Source organism: Pantherophis guttatus, chromosome 4, assembly GCF_059756535.1.
Source record: "Pantherophis guttatus breed Tessera chromosome 4, ASM5975653v1, whole genome shotgun sequence".
Classification (NCBI taxonomy): domain Eukaryota; kingdom Metazoa; phylum Chordata; class Lepidosauria; order Squamata; family Colubridae; genus Pantherophis; species Pantherophis guttatus.
Window position 1 is genome coordinate 4,194,555 of NC_142066.1, and position 27,575 is coordinate 4,222,129.

The 27,575-nt window shown below is 48.4% G+C and overlaps 1 protein-coding gene across 1 annotated transcript; it reads right to left on the reverse strand.

The window, feature by feature from the left end:
- Positions 1–27,575, reverse strand: PCK2 (phosphoenolpyruvate carboxykinase 2, mitochondrial). The gene is made up of 10 exons (XM_060684791.2): positions 27,348–27,575; positions 16,625–16,870; positions 16,315–16,499; positions 13,307–13,510; positions 11,559–11,746; positions 7,749–7,911; positions 7,052–7,270; positions 5,551–5,688; positions 5,351–5,446; positions 1–3,119 (listed from the first exon to the last, which is right to left on the reverse strand). Exons 1-10 carry the CDS (start codon positions 27,467–27,469, stop codon positions 2,665–2,667), a joined length of 2,016 nt encoding a protein of 671 aa, XP_060540774.2. The 5' UTR covers positions 27,470–27,575; the 3' UTR covers positions 1–2,664.

The window sequence follows — 27,575 nt, forward strand, 5'->3', positions numbered from 1 at the left end:
TTATTATTCTTATTTGTGTTTATTATTAATAAAATACGGGGGTTCTTTTTTTTTTTCTGTTTCAGAATCCTCCCTGCCACGCGCACCAATTAAATTTTAGTCAATCATGTAACTTTTTCTAGTTTTTTTTTTTTTAAATTTTTGCAGATGTCGTTTTGTTTCTGGTCCCACAACTCTACCCAAAAAATGTTGAGCAGTTTTATTTTTCTTGGCCTTTTCTTGTTTCTTCCGCAGCATGTCCTTCTCACAACGGTAAAATCCAGCACATTATTGGCAATTTAAAAAAAAAGACAAGGCATATATAAACCCGTTATATAGAATCTAGATGTACGAGGAATGTAGACAAATAAGAGGAAATTGACTTTCACGTTGAGCACCGATTAAAAATTCCGCTTAATAACTACTAAAATTCACAGCTGATTAAGTGTAACAGGCCCGTTTTAGCATGATAGGAGCTAATTATAATGTAATTTATTCCCCTCACTGGATTTAACAAATTCATTCGGCTAAAAAGTGGATTCTTCATTAGTTGTTGTCATGAAAACATTTAAACTAGTATCTTTCAAACATGGACACTTTTAAGATTTCTGGACTTCAACTCTCAGAATTCTGGCTGGGGAATTCTGGGAGTCGAAGTCCACACGTTGTCAGATTTCGAGGTCGTCTCAAATAAATTGCATTTCAAACAAAGTCTTTGATGAAAAAAACTCCCATTTATTAAGCACGACATTCTAAATCCGACTCCAACGTAGCCAACACTGACTTCCAGACGCAAAACCTTCCCTTTCCCTTCCCCACTCCCCTGCGCTCATTGGCCATCTTCCAAGTCACTCTACCCCTAATCTACTGCTCCAGCTCAAAGGAATTTCCCCCCTCCCATCCCATCTCCTAGGGGATATTATCTCCAGGGAAAATAAGTAGGTGAAAAGTCAAACGTCCCTTTCCAGACGCCTCCACTTCTTCTTATTGAAGTGCTGACACACGTCTTAAAAGCGACCATGTTTGAGAAATTCTGATCTAAAACAACGATTCCCATGATTTCCATAGCAATGCGAATTAAAAAGGCACCGACCACCCCCTCACCCGGATCCACATCCAACCCAAGGCCACTATCTTATTTCGACCCTGCAAAGTAGCCTTTTGCCCGAAGGCCACATTTGATGAATGGATGAATGGTTAAACATTTCGACCGCTTTATTCCTCGCTCCTCAAGCCGACGTGAATTTCGCTCGTTTGAAAGGTTGAAAAATGATTCGTCTTTTTATGATACTTGGTCCACTTCGCAGGATTCGGTTAGCGAGTCATGTCATTTCTCTAGATTTTTTTGGTCTTTGGGCTCACTACTCCTTCCTGTCGACCATCTTTATCAGTCTGATAAAAATCAAAACTCGTGCCCCTCGCGTATTAAAACACCGACAGTTTCTAACGTTAAGGTGTTGGATAACCATTTGTCTGAAGTGGTGTAGGGAGAACAATTAACCCGTGGAACTGCTTGCCACCAGAAGTTGTGGCTGCTGCTCCAACAGAGAGGTTTTTAAGAAGAGATTGGACAACCGTTTGTCTGAAATGGTAAAGGATTTCCCGCTTTGGGAAAGAAGACCTTCCAAGGCCCTTGCAACTCGGATATTTTGTGCTATGTTTCAATGGAACTGTTATCCTAATCACGGTAGGCCTGAGAAGGTCTCATGGATAACTCTTGTTTCTGCCTCCAGAAATATAAGCGTTGGAGATAAATCTTGCAACTACCTTCCACATTCGTTTTAAAGTCTTTTCCCATCCCTCTCCCTCAATCTTTCCTTCTTTCCTCTCTCTCAATGATTTTTCCAAATTAAAAAAAAAATAATAATGAAAAAGACAGCTGGCCAAAGACCAATCCCTCTCTGGAGCAGCTACTGAGAAGATGCACGGAGGAGAATCAACCTCTCAGAAGGCACACGTGAACTCATAAAATGAAAGGCCGCCCCCTCCCCCTCCCCTTCTCGTTTCCCCAGAGCTGAAAGCAGTGGTGGGGATTCAGCCGGTTCGCACCGGTTTGGTAGAACCGGTAGCTAACTTTTTGCACAGTTCGACGAACCGGCTGAATAGCGTGCCTCGCCACGCCTGGCCCCTCCCCTCCCAGCCACTCCTCGCCTCACCACCCACCTGCTCGCCCGGCTGGGCAGCAGGGTGAGTAGCAGGGTGTGACAAGGAGTGGCTGGGAGGGGAGGGGCAAAGCAGGGCCAGGCGCGGCGAGGGGAGGCTGGGCGAGGTGAGGTGCCCCTCGACGTGAGTGATGTCGAGTTGGCCACGCCCACCCAGTCACATGATCACCCAGCCACGCCTACCTAGCTGGTCATTAGGGCAGAGAACTGGTTGTTAAATTATCTGAATCCCACCACCGGCTGAAAGAATGACCGCCACGGAGGAAGGAAGCGAAACAAGAGGCATCAAGCAAGGTGACTCCATCCAAGGAAAGTACGCAAAGCCGAAGAAGAAGGTTGGGTGGCCATCATCTGACCTTGGAAACGCGATATGGGACACCTGAGACGAGAGAGTCTTAGCTGATAAGAAAAAGAGGAATGGATATTTCTGTAAACAAAGGCCCTGATATCTCGTCTTCCCGCTCCGAAAACCAGGGGAAGAAACTTTGGTCTTTGGTTGGACGTCTTCTACGGTTGAGGTCCCTCACATCTTCTTCACCCGGGTCTCCAAGGCTTCCAGTTCTTTCAAGACTTCTTTGGGCAAGTCCTCAGGCACTTGTTCCGTCAGATATTGTCTCACTTCTCGGACCTCTTGTTCCCAGAATTCCTTGGGCAGCGAGAAGAGCTCCGAATGGCTCACCTGGCTTAGGCCGGAGAGATTTAAGGCGCCTTCTTTGGGGACGTATCCGATGGGGGTTTCCTTCGCGCATTCTTCTCCGTCTACCCGGCGGAAGATCCAATCCAGGACCCGAGAATTCTCTCCGAAACCTGGCCACAAGAAATTCCCGGCGCTATCTTTCCGGAACCAATTGACGTGGAAAATTTTGGGGAGGCGGACGCCCTTCCGCCCTTCCATGCTCAACCAGTGCTCCAGGTAGCGGCCGAAGTTGTAGCCGAAGAACGGACGCATGGCGAAGGGGTCGTGCATGATGACCTTGCCTGGGGAGAGAAGAGGGAAGAGGAAAGGAAGGGCAGAGGTGAACAATGACAGCCCCCAAGCACGGAAAACTAAGCCTGTTTAAGCAAATGGGTTGTTAAGTGAATCGTAAGTCATTTTATGACATTCTTCTTTTTGTTTTTGCCATGGTTGTTAAGGAAATCCCTGCGGATTAGCACTGATGATGTTCCCTAGCTGGGTCATGAAACGTCTGCAAGAAAACCACCAAGCTCAGAGAGCACCAAGGGCCCCACGGTCCTCCTCCTCCTCCTCCTCCTCCTCCTCCTCCTCCTCCTCCTCCTCCTCCTCCTCCTCCTCCTCCTCCTCCTCCTCCTCCTCCATCTTCTCCTCCTTCTCCATCCGTCTTCTCCCTCCTCTTTCTTCTCCATCTCCCCTCCTCCTCCTCTATCTTCTCCTCCTTCTCCATCCTTTCCTTTTCTCCTCTTTCTTCTCCATCCTCCATCTCCAACCCCTTCCTCCCTCCTAGCACTGATGATGTGATCTAGTTGGGTCCTTCCTTCTCCATCCCTCTTCCCCCTCCTCTTTCTTCTCCATCTCTTCCCCTCCTCCTCCTCCTCCATCTTCTCCTTCTTCTGCATCTCCATCCCTTCCTCTCCTCCTCCAACCCTACTCCGTTCTAGCATTAATGATCTTACCTAGTTAGGTCATGAAACATCTGCCAGAAAACCACCAAGTTCAGAGAGCACCAGTCCTCCTTCTCCATCCCTTCTTCTTCTCTTTTTCCTTCTCCTCCTCCCCTCCTCCCCCATCTTCTCCTCCTTCTCCATCTTTTCCTCCTTCTCCATCCCTCTTCCTCCTCCTCTTTCTTTTCCATCCCTTCCCCTCTTCCTCCTCCATCTTCTCCTCCTCCATCTTCTCCTCCTTCTCCATCCCTCTTCCTCCTTCTCCAGCCCTTCCCCTCCTCCATCTTCTCCTCCTTCTCCATCCCTCTTCCTCCTCCTTCTCCATCTTTTCCTCCTTCTCCATCCCTCTTCCTCCTCCTCTTTCTTTTCCATCCCTTCCCCTCTTCCTCCTCCATCTTCTCCTCCTCCATCTTCTCCTCCTTCTCCATCCCTCTTCCTCCTTCTCCAGCCCTTCCCCTCCTCCATCTTCTCCTCCTTCTCCATCCCTCTTCCTCCTCCTTCTCCATCTTTTCCTCCTTCTCCATCCCTCTTCCTCCTCCTCTTTCTTTTCCATCCCTTCCCCTCTTCCTCCTCCATCTTCTCCTCCTTCTCCATCCCTCTTCCTCCTTCTCCAGCCCTTCCCCTCCTCCATCTTCTCCTCCTTCTCCATCCCTCTTCCTCCTCCTCTTTCTTCTCCATCTCTTCCCCTCCTCCTCCTCCTCCTCCATCTTCTCCTCCTTCTCCATCCCTCTTCCTCCTCTTCTTTCTTCTCCATCCCTTCCCCTCCTCCTCCTCCATCTTCTTCTCCTTCTCCTTCTCCATCCCTCTTCCTCCTCCTTTCTTCTCCATCCCTTTCCCTCCTTCTCCTTCTCCTCCTTCTCCATCCCTCCTCCTCCTCCTTCTCCTCCTCCATCCCTTCCCCTCCTCCATCTCCTCTCCTTCTTCTCCAGCCCTTCCCCTCCTCCTCCTCCATTTTCTCCTCCTCCTCCTCCATCCCTTCCTCTTCTCCTCTTTCTTCCCCATCCTCCTCCTCCAACCCCCCCCTCCCTTCTAACACTGATGATGTGATCTAGTTGGGTCATGAAACGTCGGCGAGAAAAGGCAACCAAGCCCCCAAAAGAGTACCAAGGGCCCCTCATCCCTGCGGTTGTTAAGGGAGTCACGTGGCTCTTACGTGAATCCGGTTTCCCCCCCCCCTCCCCATTTGCTTGCCAGAAGCCAGCTGGGAAAGTTTGCAAAGGGTGATCACGTGACCTCTGACATTGCGACTATCGTAATAGACTTTTCGTCAGCAAATCACTTTTTTCAGCGCCATTCGACCATCGAACGGTCACTAAACGAATGGCTCTAAGTCGAGGACTCCCTGTAGGTATGTTTCCAGCCCACACACACATACAAACACATGCATAGACCTCTCATTTAAAAGGTGAGGTCCTGGCTAGAATGCTGAAGCTTCTGGGCTTATCTTCCTTCTGATGGATATGAATCAATGAATATATATTTTTTCATCGTTATTGGATTCACTTGTTCTGGCCCTTTTTCTCTCTTCCGACGTAAGTAAGAGGGAGAAAACCCCCCTCCTCCACCCGATCTCGAACCCAGAGCCCTACCTTTGTGCTCAGCCGCCGCCGTGGACTCCGACCGCATGGCGCTGCCCACGAAGACTCCGTGGCGCCAGTTGAAGGCCTCGTACACCAAAGGTACCCCTGGGAGGGGGGGAAAAAGACACCAAGAGGTGATCTCGAGAAACATCGGACCGGTTCAGAGGTCTGGGAAGACAATCGGGGGGGGGAGGGGGCAGAGCTCCTACCTGCCGGTCTCCTGCCCCCAAAGATGATGGCGTCGATGGGGACCCCCTGAGGCGATTCCCAATCCGGATCCATGATGGGACACTGTCGAGCCGGGGCACAAAAGCGAGAATTCGGATGAGCGGCTGGTTGTGGATCCCCTGGGGGGGGGAAAAAAATGAGAGAAACACGGAAGAATTGAGATGACCAGACAATAATCAACCATAGAGGATTGGATTCAAACTTGATCTTCAAGATAATTCCCCTAATAATTTGATATAACAAGATAATTTTGCCCTAACGGAAAATCGGAATTCATTTGCCTGCTCTTCTAATGTTAGCCTTGTGCTGTTAAGATTCGTCTCATTCTGTTGGTCATTATTTCTACCTCTCTCTCTGTTTTTTTTATTAGGTAACAATAACAGAGTTGGAAGGGACCTTGGAGGTCATTTAGTCCAACCCTCTCCTCATGCAGGAGACAGGGTGATTATTAAAGAGACAGGGCATTTTTCTTCCCACCTATGAGACCACCCTCAAATCTTAGGAAAAGAGGGGGTCCAAAATTCCTATCTGGATGCACAATTTTGAAAATTCAACCTCCTTCTTTGAAACGTTAACTTCCCAGCTTCGATACCTTCTATCAGCTTACGGTTAAACTCAACGGCATCCGAAAGTTGCCTCAAACATCCCATAATAGTGCTTGAGGGATGGGGACCAGGACATCGATTAGTTTAACTGAGTATTTATCAAACTTCGGCGACTTTTAAGATGTGTGGACTTCAATTCCCAGAATTCTTCAGCCAGCATGCTTTAAGATGTGTGGACTTCAATTCCCAGAATTCTTCAGCCAGTGTGCTTTAAGATTCCTGGATTTCAACTCCCAGAATTCCTCAGCCAGTGTGCTTTAAGATGCCTGGACTTCAATTCCCAGAATTCCTCAGATGTGTGGACTTCAACTCCCAGAATTCCTCAGCCAGAGTGCTTTAAGATGCCTGGACTTCAACTCCCAGAATGCCTCTGCCAGAGTGCTTTAAGATGCGTAGACTTCAACTCCCAGAATTCCCTAGCCAGCCAGTATGATTTAAAATACTTTGACTTCAACTCCCAGGTATGTGTAAATAATATGAAATAATGAAAATGAAATGTACTATGAGTAACAATATTATGTTTATTTGTATTGAAATATATGATACCCAGGTATCACACCATTCACACATCGATATGTATAAATAACACAAAATAAAAAATATTGACTAAAAAAAATCCTCCCAGAATTCCTCAGACACCATGATTTAAGATGTGTGGACTTCAACTCCCAGAATTCCTCAGCCAATATGATTTAAAACACCTGGACTTCAACTCCCAGAATTCCTCAGCCAGCCACACTGGCTGAGGGAATTCTGGGAGTTGAAGTCCACGCATTTTGCGATTGATTTGAACACTGTTTCTCGCCTCTGAGCTCGTGCTCCTAACGGGCACACAAGTTAGTCGGTCCCTGACTTTGCACCCAACAGCTGATCTCACCTGGTTTCCATGGTTTTCCTTGCCAGGTGCTGATGGTGACCCCTTCCGGAATCCTCTGATCGATGCCCTCCCAGTAGACGCCGCCTTCGCTGGTCTCGGCCACGTTGGTGAAGATGGTGTTACGCTGGATGGTATGCATGGCGTTGGGGTTGGTCCGAGTGGACGTGCCCGGGGCCACCCCGAAGAAGCCGTTCTCGGGGTTGATGGCACGCAGGCAACCTACAGGTGGGGAAAAAATCCCAGCAGATGGTTATTCCTCACCGCGACGGTCTCCGGATCTCCTTCCCCCCAACACCGTAAACTCGAACACAAATCTTGGGGTACCTGGAAGTGGTGGGTTTCACTTACCTTTGCTACCGGTTCGCATGCGCAGAGCTTATTTGATGACGTCCGGGCTGGAGGGAGGAGACTCCTGCCGCAACTATTACCGGTTCCCCCGAACCGGGGCGAACCGGTAGCAACCCATCACTGGTACCTGGGAGCTAAATTTGTGTCCTGAAAACCCCTGGAGGGTTGGAGACTCCGTTTATGTTGTTCCCAGACGAGGCAGCTTTGGCCCAAATCAGTTCTGTTTGCCGTCTTGCCGCTTCGCTTAGTGACGGAAGTACTACTGCGGTCGTAAGTCGAGGATGACCTGCTTTTCCCCTTACACCGCACCTCCCTGCCGCCATCTCAGCCCCAGCACCCGCCGAGTCACCTTCGCTGTCGAACTTCATCCAGGCGATATCGTCCCCGACGCATTCCACGCGCCAGCCCGGCAAGGTAGGATTCATCATGGCTAAATTGGTCTTTCCGCAGGCGCTCGGGAAGGCGGCCGCCACGTATTTCTTCTTGCCCTCCGGGTTGGTGAGTCCCAGAATCTGCAAGAAAACCGTAGAGGGGAGCGTGCCTGCAATTTGGCAGACGCCACGCTTAAGAGACCGAAACTCATCTTCGCGATAAACTAAAGGCGTAGATTACAAAAATCTTGGTAACCATCATAGTTTAAAAGATTTTACATCTCTCTTGTGGAGTCTCCCAGTTTCCCAATCCAAAAATTTTAACTCCGTATTTTTCAACCTTGACAAATTTAAGATACAGTAGTGGCCAAAATTGTGGAAACCCTTTTGGGAAAAGTGTATTTTTTAGGTTGGGTGGCTAATAACACCACTTTTTTTGGGGGGGGGGGAGTTTCAAGATAATCCTATTCCACTGCTGGAATGTAAGTCTTCGACTTACAACAGTTCACTTAGTGACCATTCAAAGTGACGACGGCACAGACAAAAGGGACTTATGACCGCTTTTCGCACTTAAGACCGTCGCAGCATTCCCTACGGTCGTGTGATTTACATTCGAATGCTTGACAAGCGACTCACATTTATGACGGTCACAGTGACCCCCTCCCCCGCCCCTTTTGCGACCTTCCGACCGGCCAAGTCAACGGGGAAAGCCGGATTCACTTAACAACCGTGTAACTCATTTAAGAACCGCAGTGACTCACTTAACAAACGCGGCCGAGAAAGACGTAAAAAAAGAGGGCAAAACTCACTTAACAAATGCCTCGCTTAGCAACATAAAGGTTGGGCTCCTAAATTGTGGTCGTAAACCGAGGACTGCCTGCATCGTTTAAGTGGGTAAAGTGAAGTGGGTAAAAGCAGTTTTCTTGAAGCGTGGCCATTTTAAAAGACGTGGACTTCAACTCCCAGAATTCCCCCTGCCGACATAGGGAGAAGAACATAGCTGGCTGGGGAATTCTGGGAGTTGAAGTCTGCATCAACGGTGGGATTCAAATAATTTAACAACCGGTTCTCTGCCCAGTTAATGACTGCCTGGGTGGGCGTGGCCATGGTGGGCGTGGCCAGGGGTGTGTGACAGGCAGCACTCAGCCTTCTGCACCCCCTGGGAGCAAAACGGGCCACGGGGGGGGGCACCGGATCCCCGGTGCCCCGTTTTGGGCCTAGTAAGCCTCCCTGCAGCCGCCTCGGAGCGAAAATGGGGCACTGGGGGTGGGGCACACTCCCCCCCCGCACCCCGTTTTGGGCCTAAACAGGATACGTTGGGAACCCTGGAAGGATCGGGGCGGGGAAGGGCGGAGCTAGCCAGCAATTTAACAATCGGTTCGCTTGAACCGGCCCGAACCGGCTGAATCCCACCTTGCTTAAGTGGCCAAGCAAGAAAAATGCTGATTTTTAATACAGATTTTAAGAAGAGTTTTACCCTGCTTTTTCACATTTACCTCCATGAGAAGGAAATTATAAGGCAATGCCATACGGTTCATTTCCCTTGGAGAATTTGTGTTCACCTGTTTGTTTCTCTTCGATTCCAGCCTTTTCAATCTTAAATTAATCTTTTACTCTCCGCATAACTAAAATGTGGACGTTCACAGTCATTGCTTTTACCGTTCATGGACATATTCAAGTTTGTTTTTTGGAACGGGGGATCGGTGGGAAAATGCTTTCACCGTTGCACATTTAAAAACACGCAAAACAAATTTATATTCCAGTTCCGTGCTCGCTTGTGTACGACACACACACTTTAAGGAAAAAAAACCCTTCGAGGCTTCACAACTGACCCTGTTGTCAAAATTAAAATTATTTTTTTTAATGGAAGTAATTTTATTCTGAAAGTTAATCTGGATCGTTATTGATTTTCCCCCTGGGATATCATATAAGCAACCTCCTGGTCAAAAAAAAAATCAGAATTAATTCATTAATTCATGAATGCAAACCTAATTTACCAATGCCAGCTCTGAATCCTGGCACATCTACAGCGAATTCTACCCCAATATCTCCCCCCTCATTCCTACGGCCTTTGCACTCCCATAGGTCTTTCCTGAAGCTGGGGTCCTGTTGCAGGCCGGACTACGGCTCCCATCCTCCCCCATCGTCATGCTGGCTGGGCACAATGGGCCTTGCAGTCCTGCCCACTGAGATGGCTGCCCAGTCGGCTGGAAACCTGTTTTTTCCAAACCAGCAATTCCTGCCCGCCCCCTCCCACAACCCCGGCTGTCTCTTTCCTACGTCAAATGTCTCCCGATCCGGTTGGGATAACAGCCGGCGTCTGTCACTCATTAACCAATTAATGTTTGCTCGTTAAATATCACTCCCAGGCAATGCAAACAGCATCTGTCCTTTGGCCTGGGGCCTGATGGACCAAATTTTCTGTGCCCCCTCTCCATCCCCCATCACCGGCTCGATCCCAGCAATCGACCCTTGGCCCCCATGGGGTAACTGTTTACGGCCAGGCCCAAAAACTCCACGGTCCTACTTTGCAATCTTCCATGCTTGGCACGACGGTGGCACACGGGCTGCACGCTTGACTTTCTTGGTGGTTAGGTGGCTTTGACGGGCAGATCGGAACAAGTAAACCAGTAGATCCCAAAAGAGCTTTTTTCCCAAAGGCAACTGGGTTTGCTTTGATTTTTTTTTTCCTTGAAGAGGTTTCGCTTCTCATCCGAGAAGCTTCTTCGGTTTCTTCAGTTCAAGTTCGCCTTCAGCAGAACTGAAGAAAGCTTCTCGGGTGAGAAGCAAAACCTCTTCAAGGAAAAAAAAGGCCAAAGAAAGTCCAGTTGCTGTTGGGGGAAAAAGCTCTATTGGGACAACCTTGACCTGGATGACAGAGAATCTCCATAGCCCAGTAGATCAGTCACTGATTGAGGGAAAGAGTACCCCTGAGCACGTGCAGAAAGTGCAAAGGACGACTGACTTCTCCCTCCAAGCTGTAGATGAGAACGAAAACAAAAAAAAGTTGGCCGCTTTGGAGTACAGGTAGTCCCTGACTTACAATCCCTCGTTTAGTGACCGTTCAAAGTTACAACGGCGTTGAAAAAAAGAGACCGACGACCGTTTTTCCACAAATTATGACTGTTGCAGTATCTCCGCGGTCACGTGGTCAAAATTCAGAAGCTTGGCAACTGGCTCACATTTATGACAGTTTCAGCGTCCCGGGGAAACACATGATCTCCTTCTGCGACCTTCTGAGAGGCAAAGTCAAGGGGGTTAAGCCCGATGCACTTAACAACCGTGTTGCTAATTTAGCAACCGCCGTGATTTGCTTAACAACGGCGATAAGAAACATCGTGGGGCAGAACTCACTAAACCCCTGTCTGTCTCCGCAATGGAAATTGGGGTCGTAAGTCGAGGACTGCCTGTAAAATCTTTGCCTCGGATCAATGGTGATATTCAGCCGGTTCAGACCGGTTCAATCCGAACCGGTCCGGGGCTGCGGGTGGGCCAGCCCCGTTCATCCGCCCTGGTGCTATGCCGTCCTATTTAGCCACGTTTTCTAAGCGCGCTCACATTTTCAATGTGCAGCGAACCGGTGGTAAAATTATCTGAAACCCGGAGAGTTTACGGAGACGGGGGAGGGGGGGGAGAAAATCAAGATGGCCGCCAAAGCCACGCCATCGAAGTCACCCTTTTCCGCTTTCAGAAGTCGCAATTCTGCAAGCGGCTCGGATCGCGGGGTCTGTCCCCCCCTTGCCATGCAGACCCCGCCCTTCAATCTCACGGCCCACCCCTCCCCTCACCAGCATGTGCTCGGCCAGCCAGCCTTCGTCCTTGGCGATGCAAGAAGCGATACGGAGGGCAAAGCATTTCTTCCCCAGCAAGGAATTGCCGCCGTAGCCGCTGCCGAAAGACACGATTTCTCGGCGGTTCGGCACGTGGGCGATTAAGGTCTTCTCCGGATTGCAAGGCCAGTTGTTCACGAGGTCTTCTGCAGAAGGAGAAGAAGACAACAGGTTAGGGACTGGACGATGTCAGGATTTTAACACAAAGGGCCTTCTACCGTGATTCCCCGAAAATAAGACCCAACCGGAAAATTAAGTCCTAGCATGATTTTTCAGGATGCTCGTAATATAAACCCTACCCCAAAAATATGCCCCCGTTAAGATCGTCAGCAGACGGAGGCGTTTAATACTGTATTCCCCCCCCCCAAAATAAGACCTAACCGGAAAATAAGCCCTAATGCATTTTTTGGAGCAAAAATTAATATAAGACCCGGTTTTATTTTGGGGGAAATATAGTAGCATGTTTGAAACACCAGCAGACTAAGGACATGTGCTGGAGCCGGATGCAGGGAATTCTGGGAGCTGAAGTCCCAAACCTCTGGAATAATGTCCTCCAGCTTTGCACATCTGGAAATTATGGGCATCAATAGCCTGAATTCTTAGTAAAGTAATTCAGAAAATTGGAAACAGTCTGCCTAGCCTATTGTTTCCCAATCAACTTTAAGATGTGTGGACTTCAATTCCCAGAATTCATAAACCAGCATGCTTTAATATACATGGACTTCAACTCCCAGAATTCCTCAGCCAGCATGCTTTAAGGTGGATGGACTTCAACTCCCAGAATTCCTCAGCCAACATGCTTTAAGGTGGATGGACTTCAACTCCCAGAATTCCTCAGCCAACATGCTTTAAAATGGATGGCCTTCAACTCCCAGAATTCCCCAGCCAGTATGCTTTAAGATGCATGGACTCCAACTCCCAGAATTCCTCAGCCAGCATGCTTTATGATAGGTGGACTTCAACTCCCAGAATTCCTCAGCCAGCATGCTTTAAGATGCATGGACTTCAACTCCCAGAATTCCTTAACCAACATGCTTTAAGATGCATGGCCTTCAACTCCCAGAATTCCTCAGCCAGCATGCTTTAAAATGGATGGCCTTCAACTCCCAGAATTCCTCAGCCAGCATGCTTTAAAATGGATGTCCTTCAACTCCCAGAATTCTTCAGCCAGCATGCTTTATGATGGATGAACTTCAACTCCCAGAATTCCCCAGCCAGCATGCTTTATGATGGATGGCCTTCAACTCCCAGAATTTCTCAGCCAGCATGCTTTATGATAGGTGGCCTTCAACTCCCAGAATTCCTCAGCCAGCATGCTTTATGATGGATGAACTTCAACTCCCAGAATTCCCCAGCCAGCCTGCTTTAAAATGGATGGCCTTCAACTCCCAGAATTCCTCAGCCAGCATGCTTTATGATAGGTGGACTTCAACTCCTAGACTCCTGGGTGAGGTATTCTGGGAGTTGAAGTCCACACATCTTAACGCAGACAAGATTGAGAAATACTGGCCTAACCATTTAGACTAGAGGGTGCCAAATTTAGACTAATTATTATTCTTTTTTCCCTTCACACAACCGCATTTCTAGTGTTAACCCGAACTTCGTTCATCACATCTTCACATGTCTCTCATCGCACGAACAGAGAATTAATGAAACCCCGAGAAAGAGGGGCTTCCTTTGCCCGGGGGAGGAGTGAGGCGCCTTACCGCTAAGGGGCAAAGGCCGCCCCACCGAATGCAGGCACTTGACGAACTCTCCATCCCCGAGCGTGCGGAGGGCCGCCGCGCCCATCCGCGTCATGATTCGCATGCTGGCGACCACGTAGGCCGAATCCGTCAGCTGGATCCCGATTTTAGACAGGGGCGAACCGAGGGGGCCCATGCTGTAGGGGATGACGTACATGGTGCGCCCTGCGAGAGGAGACGGACCAGAGGGAGGAAGAGAAATTGAGCAAATAATTAAAAAAAAACCCACTTATATAACAATATAAGAAGTGCTGCGGTGGCCTAGAGGTGGAGTTCTCGCCTCAGAATCAGGAGACTGTGAATTCGATCCTCGGTAGAGGCTATTATTTCTCTCTCTCGGCACAATGAGAATATATCTGCTGAATATAACTCAGCATTGGTAACAGGAAAGGCATCCGGCCAGTAAACACTCAGCTCCATTCAGTTGCTCAGACTCCACCCCGCAAGAGATTACGGCGTCATTAAACGACGAATTTGGAACAATAACATTTGCTTATCTAGGTGGGTTTCAGTGTCTTTTGATTAAATATACAGGCGGTCCTCGACTTACGACCACAACTGAGCTGAATATTTCTGTTGCCAAGCGAGACCTTTATAAAGTGCGTTTTGTCCCACAGGATGATGTTTCCTGCCACCGATGTTAAGCGAATCCCTGCCGTTGTCAAGTTGGCAACCCGGTTGTTAAACGAATCCGGCTTCCCCTTGGACTTTGCTCGTCACAAAAGGGGACGCAAAAGGGGATCAACATGACCCCGGGACTCTGCGACCGTCATAAATATGAGTCGTTGCCAAAAGCCTCTGAATTTTGATCACGTGACCATGGGGGATGCGGCGACGGTCGTGAGCGTGAAAAACTCACATCAGCCGCTTTTTTCAGTGCCGTTGTAACTTCGGTCACTAAATGAACGGTCGTAAGTCAAGGATTGCCTGTAATGTCACACTGCGCCTTCTCTGTTGAATTACAATTTCTGGGTGGCTCCCACCCTGGCGATATTCAGAAAGTCATTGATATCCTGAAAACTCGACATACGACCATAATGGAGTCTCCATATTCCAGTCGTATATCGAAACAATCGTACATGGGTCGATCAGAGCTTGTTTTCTGGACCTGTAAGGCATCGATATACAAACATCATGAAGCCTATCCCTGACAGTCATATGACATAACGGTCGTAAAATGGGTTGGTCACGTACAGATAGTCCTCGACATATGACTGTGTAGATGCTACAGATAAATGGGGGCCATGTTGCTGGGCGCCTTAAGTTCGGTCACGTTGACCTCCGAGGAGGTTCGACCTTCAGAATTTTAAATCCGAGTTTGAATGGTCACTAAGTGACTGGTCGTAAGCTAAGGACTCCCGTGTTTGAGGTTATTCCTTTGTTTCTTCAATTCTTGGGTTTTTTAAAACATAAGAATAATGGGAAGATGGGCTGCCTCTGGTAAAGGATTCTTCAGACTCTTGGCAAGTTTAAGACAGGTGGACTTCAACTCCCAGAATTCCCCTCCTCTTCCCCCCACTCCCCTCCTCCTTCTCGTCTTTTTCCCTCACTCCTCCTCTCCTTCTTCTCCTCTCCTCTTCTTTCTCTTCCCTTCTTCCCCTTCCTCTCCTCCCTTTCTCCTCCTCTTCCCTTCCTCCTCCTCTTCCTCGCCTTCTCTTCCTTCTCCTCTTCCATCTCCCCTCCTGTTCCTCTTCCTCTCTTCTTCCTCTTCCCTCCCTCCCCTCCTCTTCCTCGCCTTCTCTCCTCCTCTTCCTCCTCTTCCATCTCCCTCCTCTTCTTCCTCTTCCCTCCCTCCCCTCTTTCTCTCCTCCTCTTCTCCTCCTCTTCCCTCCCTCCCTCCTCCTCTTCCTCCTCCTTTCTTCTTCCTCTCTTCTTCTTCCCTCCCTCCCTTCCTCTTCCTCACCTTCTTTCCTCCTCTTCCTCCTCTTCCTCCTCCTTTCCTCTTCCTCTCTTCTTCCTCGTCCCTCCCTCCCCTCCTCTTTCTCTCCTCTTCTTCTCCTCCTCTTCCTCCTCTTCCCTTCCTCCCACCTCCTCCTCCTCTTCCTCCTCCTTTCTTCTTCCGCTCCTCTTCTTCTTCCCTCCCTCCCCTCCCCTCCTCTTCCTCGCCTTCTCTCCTCCTCTTCCTCCTCTTCCATCTCCCTCCTCTTCTTCCTCTTCCCTCCCTCTCCCTCCTCCTCCTCTTCCTCCTTTCTTCTTCCTCTCCTCTTCTTCCCTCCCTCCCCTCCTCTTCCTCGCCTTCTCTCCTTCTTCCTCCTCTTCCATCTCCCTCCTCCTCTCCTTCCTCTTCCCTCCCTCCCTTCTCCTCCTCTTCCTCCTTTCTTCTTCCTCTCCTCTTCTTCTTCCCTCCCTCCCCTCCTCTTCCTCACCTTCTCTCCTCCTCTTCCATCTCCCTCCTCCTCTCCTTCCTCTTCCCTCCCTCCCCTCCTCCTCTTCCTCCTCCTTTCTTCTTCCTCTCTTCTTCTTCCCTCCATCCTCCTCCTCTCCTCCTCCCCTTCTCTTCTCCCTCTCCCTCTTCTTCCTCCTTCTAACCCCTCCTCCTCCTCTTCTTTCTCCTCCTCCTCCTCCTCCCCCTCCCCTAGAATTCCAGCTCCCAAGAGTCCACGGCTGCCTGGAGAACTCTGGGATTTGGAGTCCACTCATCTTAAAACTTGGCGGTGTTTCAAAAACACAGCTCTTAAAAACCAGTATCAGCAGACGAACCCAAAGCATCAAAAAATAAAAACAGTTTAGCCAGGATGGATAAACGGATTCCGTTATCCGGAAGAGCAAGTCTCGGGAAGAGGCATTTGAACTGGCGGGGGGGGGCCGTATCCATCCGGAAACTGGGACGAACGGCAGGACAGGAATTGCCGCCAGGATTCAAATTCTTTTCCCCTCGTTTATCCTTGGCTCGACCTCAAAAAAGCTGGAACCCCATTTGTAACTCGTATTATATTTTAAAAATGGGACCCCTTCCCCGTCCCGTTCACCTTTCATGCAACCCGGGAACCGATCGTCCACCGCCTCTTGAAAGGTTTTGGGGTTCATCCAGTTGCCCAGCTGACCCTTGACCCCCGGGGCCGTGACGGGAATCGTGTCCCTCTGGTTCTCCGTGACGATGACCGTCCGGCTCTCTACCCTAGCCACATCTTTGGGGTCGGTTTTCGCCAGCCAGCTGCGGAAGGAAGTGTGGCAATCCAGATGTGCAGGACTCCCAAGTCCCCATCGTCGGACGGGAACTGGCATTCCCCTACCCCACCCACCCGACCCCGCAAGAGAGAAACAGCCGGACGGGCTTACCAGTTCTCGTATTTCGTCAACGGTTTGATGACGCCTTCCGATTCTAGGAAATTCAAGATTTTGGTGTTCTCTTTCTCCGTCCCGTCGCAAATGTGGAGGCTGTCCGGTTGGCAGAGTCGCACCCCTTGCTCGACGAACTCCTGAGCCCGGCCGGAGAGTTTGGCCAAGTCGCCGTGGAGCACGCGGGGCGCGTGGGCCCAACGCACCGGCACCGCAGACCATCTCCGAAGCGAGAAGGCTCCACGGCTGGAAAAGAGGATTAGATTATTAGATGAACAGAGTTGGAAGGGATCTTGGAGGTCATCTAGTCCAAACTCACTGCTGCCCAAGCAGGAGACCCTACACCCGTGATGACGAACCTATGGCACGCGTGCCACAGATGGCAGGCAGAGCCATATCTGTGGGCACGCGAGAGTTGGCCTAGCTCAGCTCCAGCGCATATGCATGCGCTGGCCAGCTAATTTTCAGGCCTTCCGGGCCCACCGGAAGTCAAGAAATGGCCATTTCCCGCCTCCAGAGGGCCTCTGGGGTTGTGGGGAAGGCTGTTTTTGCCCTCCCCAGGCGCCAAGAAAGCCTCTGTAGCCTGAGGAGGGCGAAAAACGGGACTACTGGGCCCACTGATAACCTTTCTGCCGTCGTGTGCCAAAAGCGTAGGAAGTGTGAGGGGGGGGTTGTGCGCGCATACGCAGGGTGCGGAGGGGCATTGAATTATGGGTGTGGGCATGCACGCGCGCCCCCCCCGCTCCCGGCACGTGACAGCAAAAAGGTTAGCCATTACCACCCTACACCATTTCTGACAAATGACAGTCCAATCTCTTCTTGAAAGCCTCCGGTGATGAAGCTCCCACAACTTCCGAGAGTTAGAAGAAGGAAAGAGGCCTCAACCTGTCATTCCCCCTCAAATACAGGCAGTCCTCGACTTACGACATTTCATTTAGTGACCATTTGAAATGACGACGGTGCTGGGAAAAAAGGGACGTGACTGTTTTTCACACGTACGACCACGATCCCCGTGGATCAAAATTCAGACGCTTGCCAACGGACTCATACTTATAACGGTTGCAGTGTCCCGAGCTCACTAAATCCCCTTTGGCAAACTTCTGACAAGCAAAGTCGAGGGGGAAGCGAGATTCACTTAAACACCATGCGACTAACTTAACAACGGCAAGGGTTCAACTTAACAACCGTGGCGAGAAAGGTCGTAAAACGGGGCAAAACTTACTGGAACAAATATTTCACTCAGCGAGAGCAACTTTTGGTTCAATTGCGGTCGTTAAGTCGAGCACTATCTGTAATAAGTCTGTGTGTGTGTATAACGATCTGGCAGAAACAAGATGGACAGCTAGTCCTCGACTTACGGCCATCTTAGTGAACGTTCAGTCACAACGGCACTGAAAAAAAATCGAACGAGGACCGTTTTTCACACCGTCGCTGCCTCCCCTCAGCCACATGATCAAAATTCAGATTTGCTTGGAAACTGGCATGTACCTATGACTGTTGCGGCATCCAGAGGGAGGTGTCACATATTCCCACTTTTGCGACAACCTGGCCAGCCACGTCAACGAGGAAGCCAGATTCATTTCACAGCCGTGCGACACAATTAACAATGGTGGCGAGAAATGTCGTGCGATAGGGCCCAAGATTCACGTAACCACATTTTCACTTAGCGACGGGAATGTGCGCCTCAAGGGTGGTCGTAAATCGAGGACGAGGACTTCTTGAACTGAACAACCACAGGGTACCCCCAACTCTCAAAAGTCCGAGCTTCTGTGGCGAGATTTCACTTGTGTAAATCTTTCCCAATTTGTGTGTAAATCTTTCTCAATTTTGCACCGCCTCGGAAAGGCCCGTGTGTGTGTGTGTGTGAACTTTGCACGCGCTCAGAGAGTGAAGCAACCTCTTTGAAACGCTTGTGTGTACAAACCCATCCCGGAGGCTGCAAAAGGCCACGTAGGATTAAAAAAACAGCATGCTTCGGTAAACAGACTCCGATTCCATTTTAAATCTCTTTTAAATAAACGAGATTGAACCGAAGGCAGCCAGCCAACGGCAGCGCAAGGGATAGCGGCCATATTTGCAAATATCCAATTTAGAAATCATTTTTCTTCACGCGTGTTCTTCTTACTCCCCGTACGTGTAAGATAGGAACACGCACAGTCTTTGAATGGTCAAATTTTGCTGAATAAGGAACATTCTTTCATCAGAAAAACACACTGTTGCAGCGTTTAGCGACTTTAAGATGCGTGGACTTCAACTCCCAGAATTCCCCCAGCTAGCTGTGAATTCTGGGAGTTGAAGTCCATGTATAATAAAGCATGCTGGCTGGGGAATTCTGGGAGTTGAAGTCTGCCCATCTTAAAGCATGCTGGCTGGGGAATTCTGGGAGTTGAACTCCATCCATTTTAAAGCATGCTGGCTGGGGAATTCTGGGAGCTGAACTCCTTCCATCTTAAAACATGCTGGCTGGGGAATTCTGGGAGTTGAAGTCCACCCATCTTAAAGCATGCTGGCTGGGGAATTCTGGGAGCTGAACTCCTTCCATCTTAAAACATGCTGGCTGGGGAATTCTGGGAGTTGAAGTCCACCCATCTTAAAGCATGCTGGCTGGGGAATTCTGGGAGCTGAACTCCTTCCATCTTAAAACATGCTGGCTGGGGAATTCTGGGAGTTGAAGTCCACCCATCTTAAAGCATGCTGGCTGGGGAATTCTGGGAGCTGAACTCCTTCCATCTTAAAACATGCTGGCTGGGGAATTCTTTGAGTTGAAGTCCACCCATCTTAAAGCATGCTGGCTGGGGAATTCTGGGAGCTGAACTCCTTCCATCTTAAAACATGCTGGCTGAGGAATTCTGGGAGTTGAAGTCCGCCCATCTTAAACTTCCCACGGTTGAAAAATCACTGCACTATCGTGTTCACAAATGCCAGCTTTGCACATCCAAGCGAGTTGGCTTCAAACCCCACTCTTACGAGCTGATCGGTCCCACGCAAAAAGCACGATCCCGCATTCTGCACACGCTCTATAAATGCACAGGCATGTTTAAGCGTGGCCCGCGTAGCACTCACTCACTCATGGGCCGCTTCCCATCACGAGCAAGCCGAAACACGGGATGGGGGTGGGGGAATAACACCTGAGAAAACTGGAGGTTGGAACAAGTTAAAAGTATCACCCTAATTAAATTCGCACAACCAGAGATTTAATCTGTCTCCGGGGAGGCTTTAAGGAAGAGGGGAAAGTTTGCGATAAACGTTTGGCAGATTTTTCCCACAACTTGCACAATTCTCACACTGTGTGTGTGTGTGTGTGTGTGTGTGTGCAGGGAAGGAATCACCACTTGCCTTTTGACAAGTGGTTCAGCAAGTCCTTCATTAGTGTTAGGGGGTAGGTATTTTGTATACCAATGGAGTTCATTCCCCTAAAATCGACACATAATCTCAGGGTACCATCTTTTTTTTTCTTCAACAATACTGGGGTGGCCAATATTGTCTTGGGTTTGAAGACGAATCCGACCGAGGAACACAAATGACGCACGTTACCACAAAACACCACAACGCCAAACTTGCAGTGCCGCCAGGCTTGTTCCCACACCCGCTTCTCAAGGCTGCTCACAAATCTGGGCTGCTTTTCCCCAGTCGTCCTCGATTTACGACCACAATTCCGCCCCCCTCAAAAAATCTTGGTTGGCTGAGGGAAACAATCAAGTGAATTTTGGCCCCGTCCCCAATTTATGCCTTTTCGTGCCCCGGTTGGGAATGGAATCACTCCCATCGTTAAGTGAGGAACAGGGCCGTGAAATGAATCTGACTTCCCCACGTTGACTTTCCTCGTCATCAAAAGGGGATCGCGGGATTCCCCTCGCCTCACCCCGGGGACCCCGCGGCCGTCGTAAAGACGAGTCGGTTGCCAAACGTTCGAATCTGGATCACGTGATTGCAGGGGAATGGTGCAACGGGCGTTAAGTGTGAAAAAAGGTCCCAAGTCAGTTTTTTCGGTGGTGGTGTAACTTCGAACGAACTGTTGTAAGTTGAGGACTGCCCGTTTTTTTAAATTTAAATTTTTAATCTTATTTTCTGTTGTCCAATTAGAGAAACTCCAGACCCTTTGAGACCCCTCCCCAATGCAAGCTCCCTCCCTTCGGACACACGTGTGAACACACGTGTGCAAAATCCCACGCTATTGTTAAACCCCAGCTGCTCCATTGAACTCCAGGTAGTCCTCGACTTTGCTTAGCGACCGTTCAAAGTTACAACAGCACCGAGGAAAGGGACTTGTGACCGTTTTTCACACTTAACAACCATTGCAGCCCCCCCACCCGTCAGGTGATCAAAATTCAGACGCTTGGCTACCGACTCGTATTTATGACGGTCACAGAGTCCCACGGTCAGGTGATCTCCTTTTGCGACCTTCTGACAAGCGACGTCAATGAGGGAAGCCGGATTCGATTAACGGCCGGGCAACTCACTTAACACGTGCAGTGGTTCACTTAACAACCATGGCAAGAAAGGCTGCAAAATGGGGTAAAACCCACTTAACGACCATCTCACTTAGCAACAGAAATTCGGGGCTCAATTTGTCACGAAAGGAAAGCCACTGGGAAAGTCTGATTCGCTTAACAACCGTTTGACTCCCTTGAACACTGCAGTGACTCACTTAATAACCGTGGCAGGAAAGGCTGCAAAATGGGCTAAAACCCACTTAACGACCATCTCACTTAACAACAGAAATGTGGGGCTCAGTTGAGATCACCTTCTCACTAGCAAAATCAGTGGGAAAGCCCAATTCGCTTAACAACCGCGCGACTCGCTTAACAACCGGGGCGATTCACAGAACAACAGTGCCAAGCAAAAGGGGCAAAACTCACTTATCCGGTGGCCCTCTTCGCCACAGGAATGTTGGGCACCCTTGTAGTCGTAACTCGAGGACCACCTGAGCCGTGACATTCGTTTCCTGCCCTCCAGGATCTTTGGGGCGCGGGGAGGGGGGAAGGCGGTCGAGGGAGAAAAATCCCCGCCCCAGAACTGCTGGAACCGGTCCTGCTTGCAAACCGCTCCTCGAACCCAGGATCCAGGGTTAAAAAGGAGCGGTTGGCATCCTTCCAGCCTCTGCTCAGGTTTGGCAAGGGGCCAAGAAACCGAGTCCGGAGCAAGGGGCAAACGGCGTAGGGTGGACTTTCACCCCGCCCCCCTGCCCTCCCGCCCCGGGAACCTGGCTGATTCTTGAGATCCAGGAACCTGTTGTTCCCGGTTTAACCAGAATTCCCGGGCACCCCCCTCATCACCTTTGCACAACACCCCCCCCTTCTCCATTGCTGAAGAGATGCCACTTCATGAAAAAGGAAGCTGGCATCTCGCCACCCCTGGCAATCACGCACAACGCTGAAGGGAGGGAAGGGAGCCACTCTGCCGGCGTCTCGGCAGGCCAATTTTATTAATATTATTATTTACTTTATTCATTAAACACGAAACTCAAGTCAACTGAACCTTCAAAAATGCATCACAAATATTATTATTATTATATTATTATCTTTATTCATTAAATATGAAACTCAGTCAACTGAACATTCATATAGAAATATTATTATTATTATTATTTACTTTATTCATTAAACATGAAACTCAAGTCAACTGAACATTCATATAGAAATAATAATAATAATAATAATAATAATAATTTATTTTATTCATTAAATATGAAACTCAGTCAACTGAACATTCATATAGAAATATTATTATCTTCATTCATTCAGTATGAAACTCAGTCAACTGAACATTCATATAGAAATATTATTATTATTATTATTATTATTATTATTATTATTATTTACTTTATTCATTAAACAGGAAACTCAAGTCAACTGAACATTCATATAGAAATAATAACAATAATAATAATAATAATAATTTACTTTATTCATTAAATATGAAACTCAGTCAACTGAACATTCATATAGAATTATTATTATTATTATATTATTATCTTTATTCATTCAATATGAAACTCAGTCAACTGAACATTCATATAGAAATATTATTATTATATTATCTTTATTCATTAAATATAAAACTCAGTAAACTGAACATTCATATAGAAATATTATTATTATTATCTTTATTCATTCAGTATGAAACTCAGTAAATTTGTAAATTTTGTCTGACTGGCAGTTAGGCCATTTACAGTCCTCGATTTACAGCTGTTTGGCAACGGTTCAAAGTTGCAACGGGCCGGCACTGAAAAAAAAGCGACTTACAACCGTTTTTCACACTTAACAACCGTTGCAGCATCCCCATGGTCGCGTGATGAAAAACCTGAACAATTTAAGGAGGGGTAGACTTCACCTCCCAGAATTCCCTGGTCCGGCATGGCGATTAGAAATCTGAGTCACTTTAAGAGGGACTTCAACTCCCAGAATTCCCTGGTCCAGCATGCAGATTAGAAATCTGAGTCACTTTAAGAGGGACTTCAACTCCCAGAATTCCCTGGTCCAGCATGCAGATTAGAAATCTGAGTAATTTTGTGGACTTCAACTCCCAGAATTCCCTGGTCCAGCATAGAGATTAGAAATCTGAGTCACTTTAAGAGGGACTTCAACTCCCAGAATTCTCTGGTCCAGCATGCAGATTAGAAATCTGAGTCACTTTAAGAGGGACTTCAACTCCCAGAATTCTCTGGTCCAGCATGCAGATTAGAAATCTGAGTCACTTTAAGAGGGACTTCAACTCCCAGAATTCCCTGGCCCAGCATGCAGATTAGAAACCTGAGCAACTTAAAAGAAGAGTGGACTTCAACTCCCAGAATTCCCCAGGCCAGCCTTAGAAATCTGAGTAACTTTAAGAGGGGGCAGACTTCAACTCCCAGCATTCCCCCCAGTCAGCACTGCATAGCTGGCTGGGGGAATGCTGGGAGTTGAAGTCCACTCCTTTTAAAGTTGAGAAATCACTGAATTAGCAAACTGTAAAGGAGACCACCCGGAAATCTTATGAATGTATGTTTTTGCTCGAGAGTCAAAAAAAAAAAAGCACATTGCAGGAGAAGACCGAGGTACATCCTTGGCCAGAAGATGATGATGATGATGATGATGATGATGATGATGATGATGATATTATCATTTGTCTGGGCCAAAACTATTTAATTTGATTTTAATTCTACTTTTAAATTTTGTATGTATGTGTTTTATTGTTTGGCTGTGCACTGCTCTGAGTCCTTCGGGAGTAGGGCGGTATAGAAATCAAATCAAATAAATAAATTAATTAATAAATTAATAATAATAATAATAATTAATAATAATATTTATTATTATTATTAATTATTTATTATTATTATTATTATTATTATTATTATTATTATTATTATTATTAAATTAATTAATTAAGATGACACATCTCTCCAAGCCGCTCGCCCCAAAAGAAACATTTCCTTTTCACATTTCGTACAGCCCTTAGGATAAGCCACTGAAATTTAAGCCTTCGCAGGGAGAATAGTCCTATTTCCAGCGTGTTACACTCTTCCCAACACCACCGATCCTTTTTTCCACCCATTTTACAGCCTGGGAAACTGAGGCTCGACACAGACACACCCTCCCTCCCTCCCCGTTCTCCATTGCTCAACCTGGTTGAGCTCTGCCTGGAGATAGATAGATAGATAGATAGATAGATAGATAGATAGATAGATAGATAGATAGATAGATACATTATATATATATATATATATATATATATATATATATATATATATATATATATATATATATATATATATATATATATATATAATACTTTTTTAGTCAGGGTTTTTTCTATGTAGATCAAGTTGTTTATATGGCCATAGTGGGGTGATATCTCAAATATATATATGAATATATATATATATATCAAATATGATATATCACCCCACTATGGCCATATAAACAACTTGATCTACATAGGAAAAAACCCTGATCTAAAAAAGTATTATACATTTGAACCTATGAATTAAAAGAATATATATATATATATATATATATATATATATATATATATATATATATATATATATATATATATATATATATATATTTCTTCTCTTTTCTTTGAAAACAAATACAAAGTTTTCCAAAGTTTGCGCAACAAACTGTTTTCCCTAGGACTTTTGCAGCCAAGTGTACTTCAGCTGCAGGCGACAACGTCCAAGTTGTGTCATCGCATTGTGTGGCTTTGTGTGCAAAAAAAAAAAAAGCCACATCGAGAGATTGCGGAGGGTGGGGTGGGGGGGCATAGGGGCCCAAGGCTAGATTTTAGGCATAAGTCCTGGGTTCGAATTAGGCGCGGAGGAATTTGGGTGCCAATCGGCAGGATGCAGACTCCTCTCTGTGCGTGTTTGTGCGTTTGTGTGTTTGTGCGTGTAAATGGCGCGAGAGGGACGAGGAGGAGGAGGAGGAGAAGAAGAAGAAGGAAGTCAAAGTATCTTCCGGGGGTTTGTTTGTTTTTTTTAATTGTATCCAAACCCAGATTAACTGTATCCAAGCTGGAGTCATTGGGAAAGAAATGAAAAAGCAAAAGAGAAAAAAAAAAAGAAGAAGAAGAAGAAGAAAGAAAGAGAGAGAGAGAGAGAGAGAGAGAGAGGAGGAGGAAAGCTAAAAAACGACTTTAGGAATGAATTTGTGGGTGAAAGGTTACGAAGGCAGGAAGAGGAGGGGGGGCTAGTCCCTGGTGAGGAGGAGGAGGAGGAGGAGGAGGATGACGTGGAGAAGAAGCAACGGTTCTAAGCCAACCCAGCGGGCATTTCCTTAAAAAAAGACAAAAAAAAAAAGAAAAGAAAAGAAAAGAAAAAAAAAACAGACAGATGTGCAGGCAAAAGAACTGGAGCAATCTAGTTTTTTTTACCATTTGGCTGAAGCCAGGAGCAGAAGGGAGGGAGGGAATCTGAGCATGCAAAGAGGGCAGGAGGAGAGGAGGGGGGGGGGAAGAGGCAAGGGAGGAGGAGGAGGAGGAGGAGGAGGAGGAAGAGAAGAGAGTCAAAAGGGACCTTGGAGGTCTTCTAGTCCAACCCCCTGCTCTGTGCAATTCCAGACAAATGGTGGTCCAATCTCTATTTAAAAAGGAAGAAGAGGAAGAGGAGGAGGAGGAGGAGGAGGAGGAGGAGGAGGAGGAGGAGGAGGAGGAGGAGGAGGAGGAGGAGGAGAGCCAGCCAAAGTCATGGTGGTGGTGGGGGGGGAGAGGATGACACCCACCCCCACCCCCCGAAATGAGGCTGGGGGCAAGCGGGCAGAAAGGATGCCTGCAGAACTTCTGGATCCTGCTGGACATCCTGTTGCGCCCATTTCCCAGGCAGCAAACTGAGGCTGCGATAAAGAGGGAGGGAAGGAAGGAGAGAAGAAGGGAGGGAAGTTGGAAGGAAGGGGGGGAGGGAGGGAAAGGAAAGGAAGGAGGGAGGGAAACAACGAGAGAGGGAGGGAAGGAAGGAAAAGGGAGGAAAGGAGAAGGGAGAGAAGGAAGGAAGGAGGGAGGGGAGGGAGGGAGAGGGATGAAGAGGGAGGGAGGAAAGGAGGAAAGGAAGGGGGAGGGAGTCAGAGAGAGGGAGGGAAGGAAGGAAGGAAACGTGGGAGGAACAGAGGGAGAGAAGAAAGGAGGGAATGGGATGAAGGAAGGAGGGAGGAAAGGGAAAGGGAAAGAGGGAGGGTAGGAAGGAGGGAGAGAGGGGATGAAGGAAGGAAGGGGGGAGGGAGAGATGGAAGGAAGGGGGGACACAGAGGGAGGGAGGGAAGGAAAAGATGGAGGGAAGGAAGGAAAAGAGGGAGAGAAGAAGGGAAGGAGGAAAGAAGAAAGGGAGGAAAGGAAAGAGGGAAGGTATGAAAGAAGAAAGGGAGGAAAAGAGGGAAGGAAGGAATGGGAGGAAGAGAAGGGGCGAAGGAAGGAAAAGAGGGGGAGAAGAAGGGAGGGAGGGATGAAAGAAGGAAGGGAGGAAAGGGAAGGAGAGAACGGGGAAGGAAGGAAAAGAGGGAGAGAAGAAGGGAGGGAGGGATGAAAGAAGGAAGGGAGGAAAAGAGGGAAGGAGAGAAGGGCTGAAGGAAAGAAAAGAGGGGGAGAAGAAGGGAGGGAGGGATGAAAGAAGGAAGGGAGGAAAGAGGGAAGGAGAGAAGGGCTGAAGGAAGGAAAAGAGGGGGAGAAGAAGGGAGGGATGAAAGAAAGAAGGAAGGGAGGAAAAGAGGGAAGGAGAGAAGGGCTGAAGGAAGGAAAAGAGGGGGAGAAAAAGGGAGGGTGGGAGGAATGAAAGAAGGAAGGGAGGAAAAGAGGGAAGGAGAGAAGGGGCGAAGGAAAGAAAAGAGGGGGAGAAGAAGGGAGGGATGAAAGAAAGAAGGAAGGGAGGAAAAGAGGGAAGGAGAGAAGGGCTGAAGGAAGGAAAAGAGGGGGAGAAAAAGGGAGGGAGGGATGAAAGAGGGAAGGGAGGAAAGGGAGGGAGAGAAGTGGCGAAGGAAGGAAAAGAGGGGGAGAAAAAGGGAGGGAGGGATGAAAGAGGGAAGGGAGAAAAGGGAGGAAGAGAAGGGGCGAAGGAAGGAAAAGAGGGGGAGACAAAGGGAGGGAGGGAGGGATGAAAGAAGGAAGGGAGGAAAAGAGGGAAGGAGAGAAGGGCTGAAGGAAAGAAAAGAGGGGGGGGATCCGGCTCAAACCCCCCCCCCACTTAGCAGTGCCCAGCGACCCCCCCCTGCCCACCCCCAGAGGGGGACCCCCCCCCCGCGGGCGCTTGGCTCACCCCACCATCCGCGTGTAGGGCGCCGGCATGGTTCCCAACCTCCGAGCGGCAGGAGCGGCAGGAGGCCGCGGAGGCTCCGGGTTAAGAAGGGCGAGGGAGGCGCGGAGGCAGCCCGGCCTCATAGGCTGGCCCGGCCAGGCCCCCCGCCCGCCCCTCCCGCCGCGTCGGCAATGAGGCAACCCCGCCCGGCTCGGCCTCCTCAGCGGCAGCCGCCTCCAGCTCCTGCCC

Excerpts from the sequence above, each read along its gene's own strand:
- PCK2 (XM_060684791.2), bottom strand. The coding sequence starts at position 27,469 with ATGAGGCCGGGCTGCCTCCGCGCCTCCCTCGCCCTTCTTAACCCGGAG. Across the intron at positions 16,871-27,347 it reads CCCTACACGCGGATGGTGGG|CCGTGGAGCCTTCTCGCTTC; the intron begins GTGAGCCAAGCG and ends CCTCTTTTCCAG. Across the intron at positions 16,500-16,624 it reads TTGACGAAATACGAGAACTG|CTGGCTGGCGAAAACCGACC; the intron begins GTAAGCCCGTCC and ends TTCCTTCCGCAG.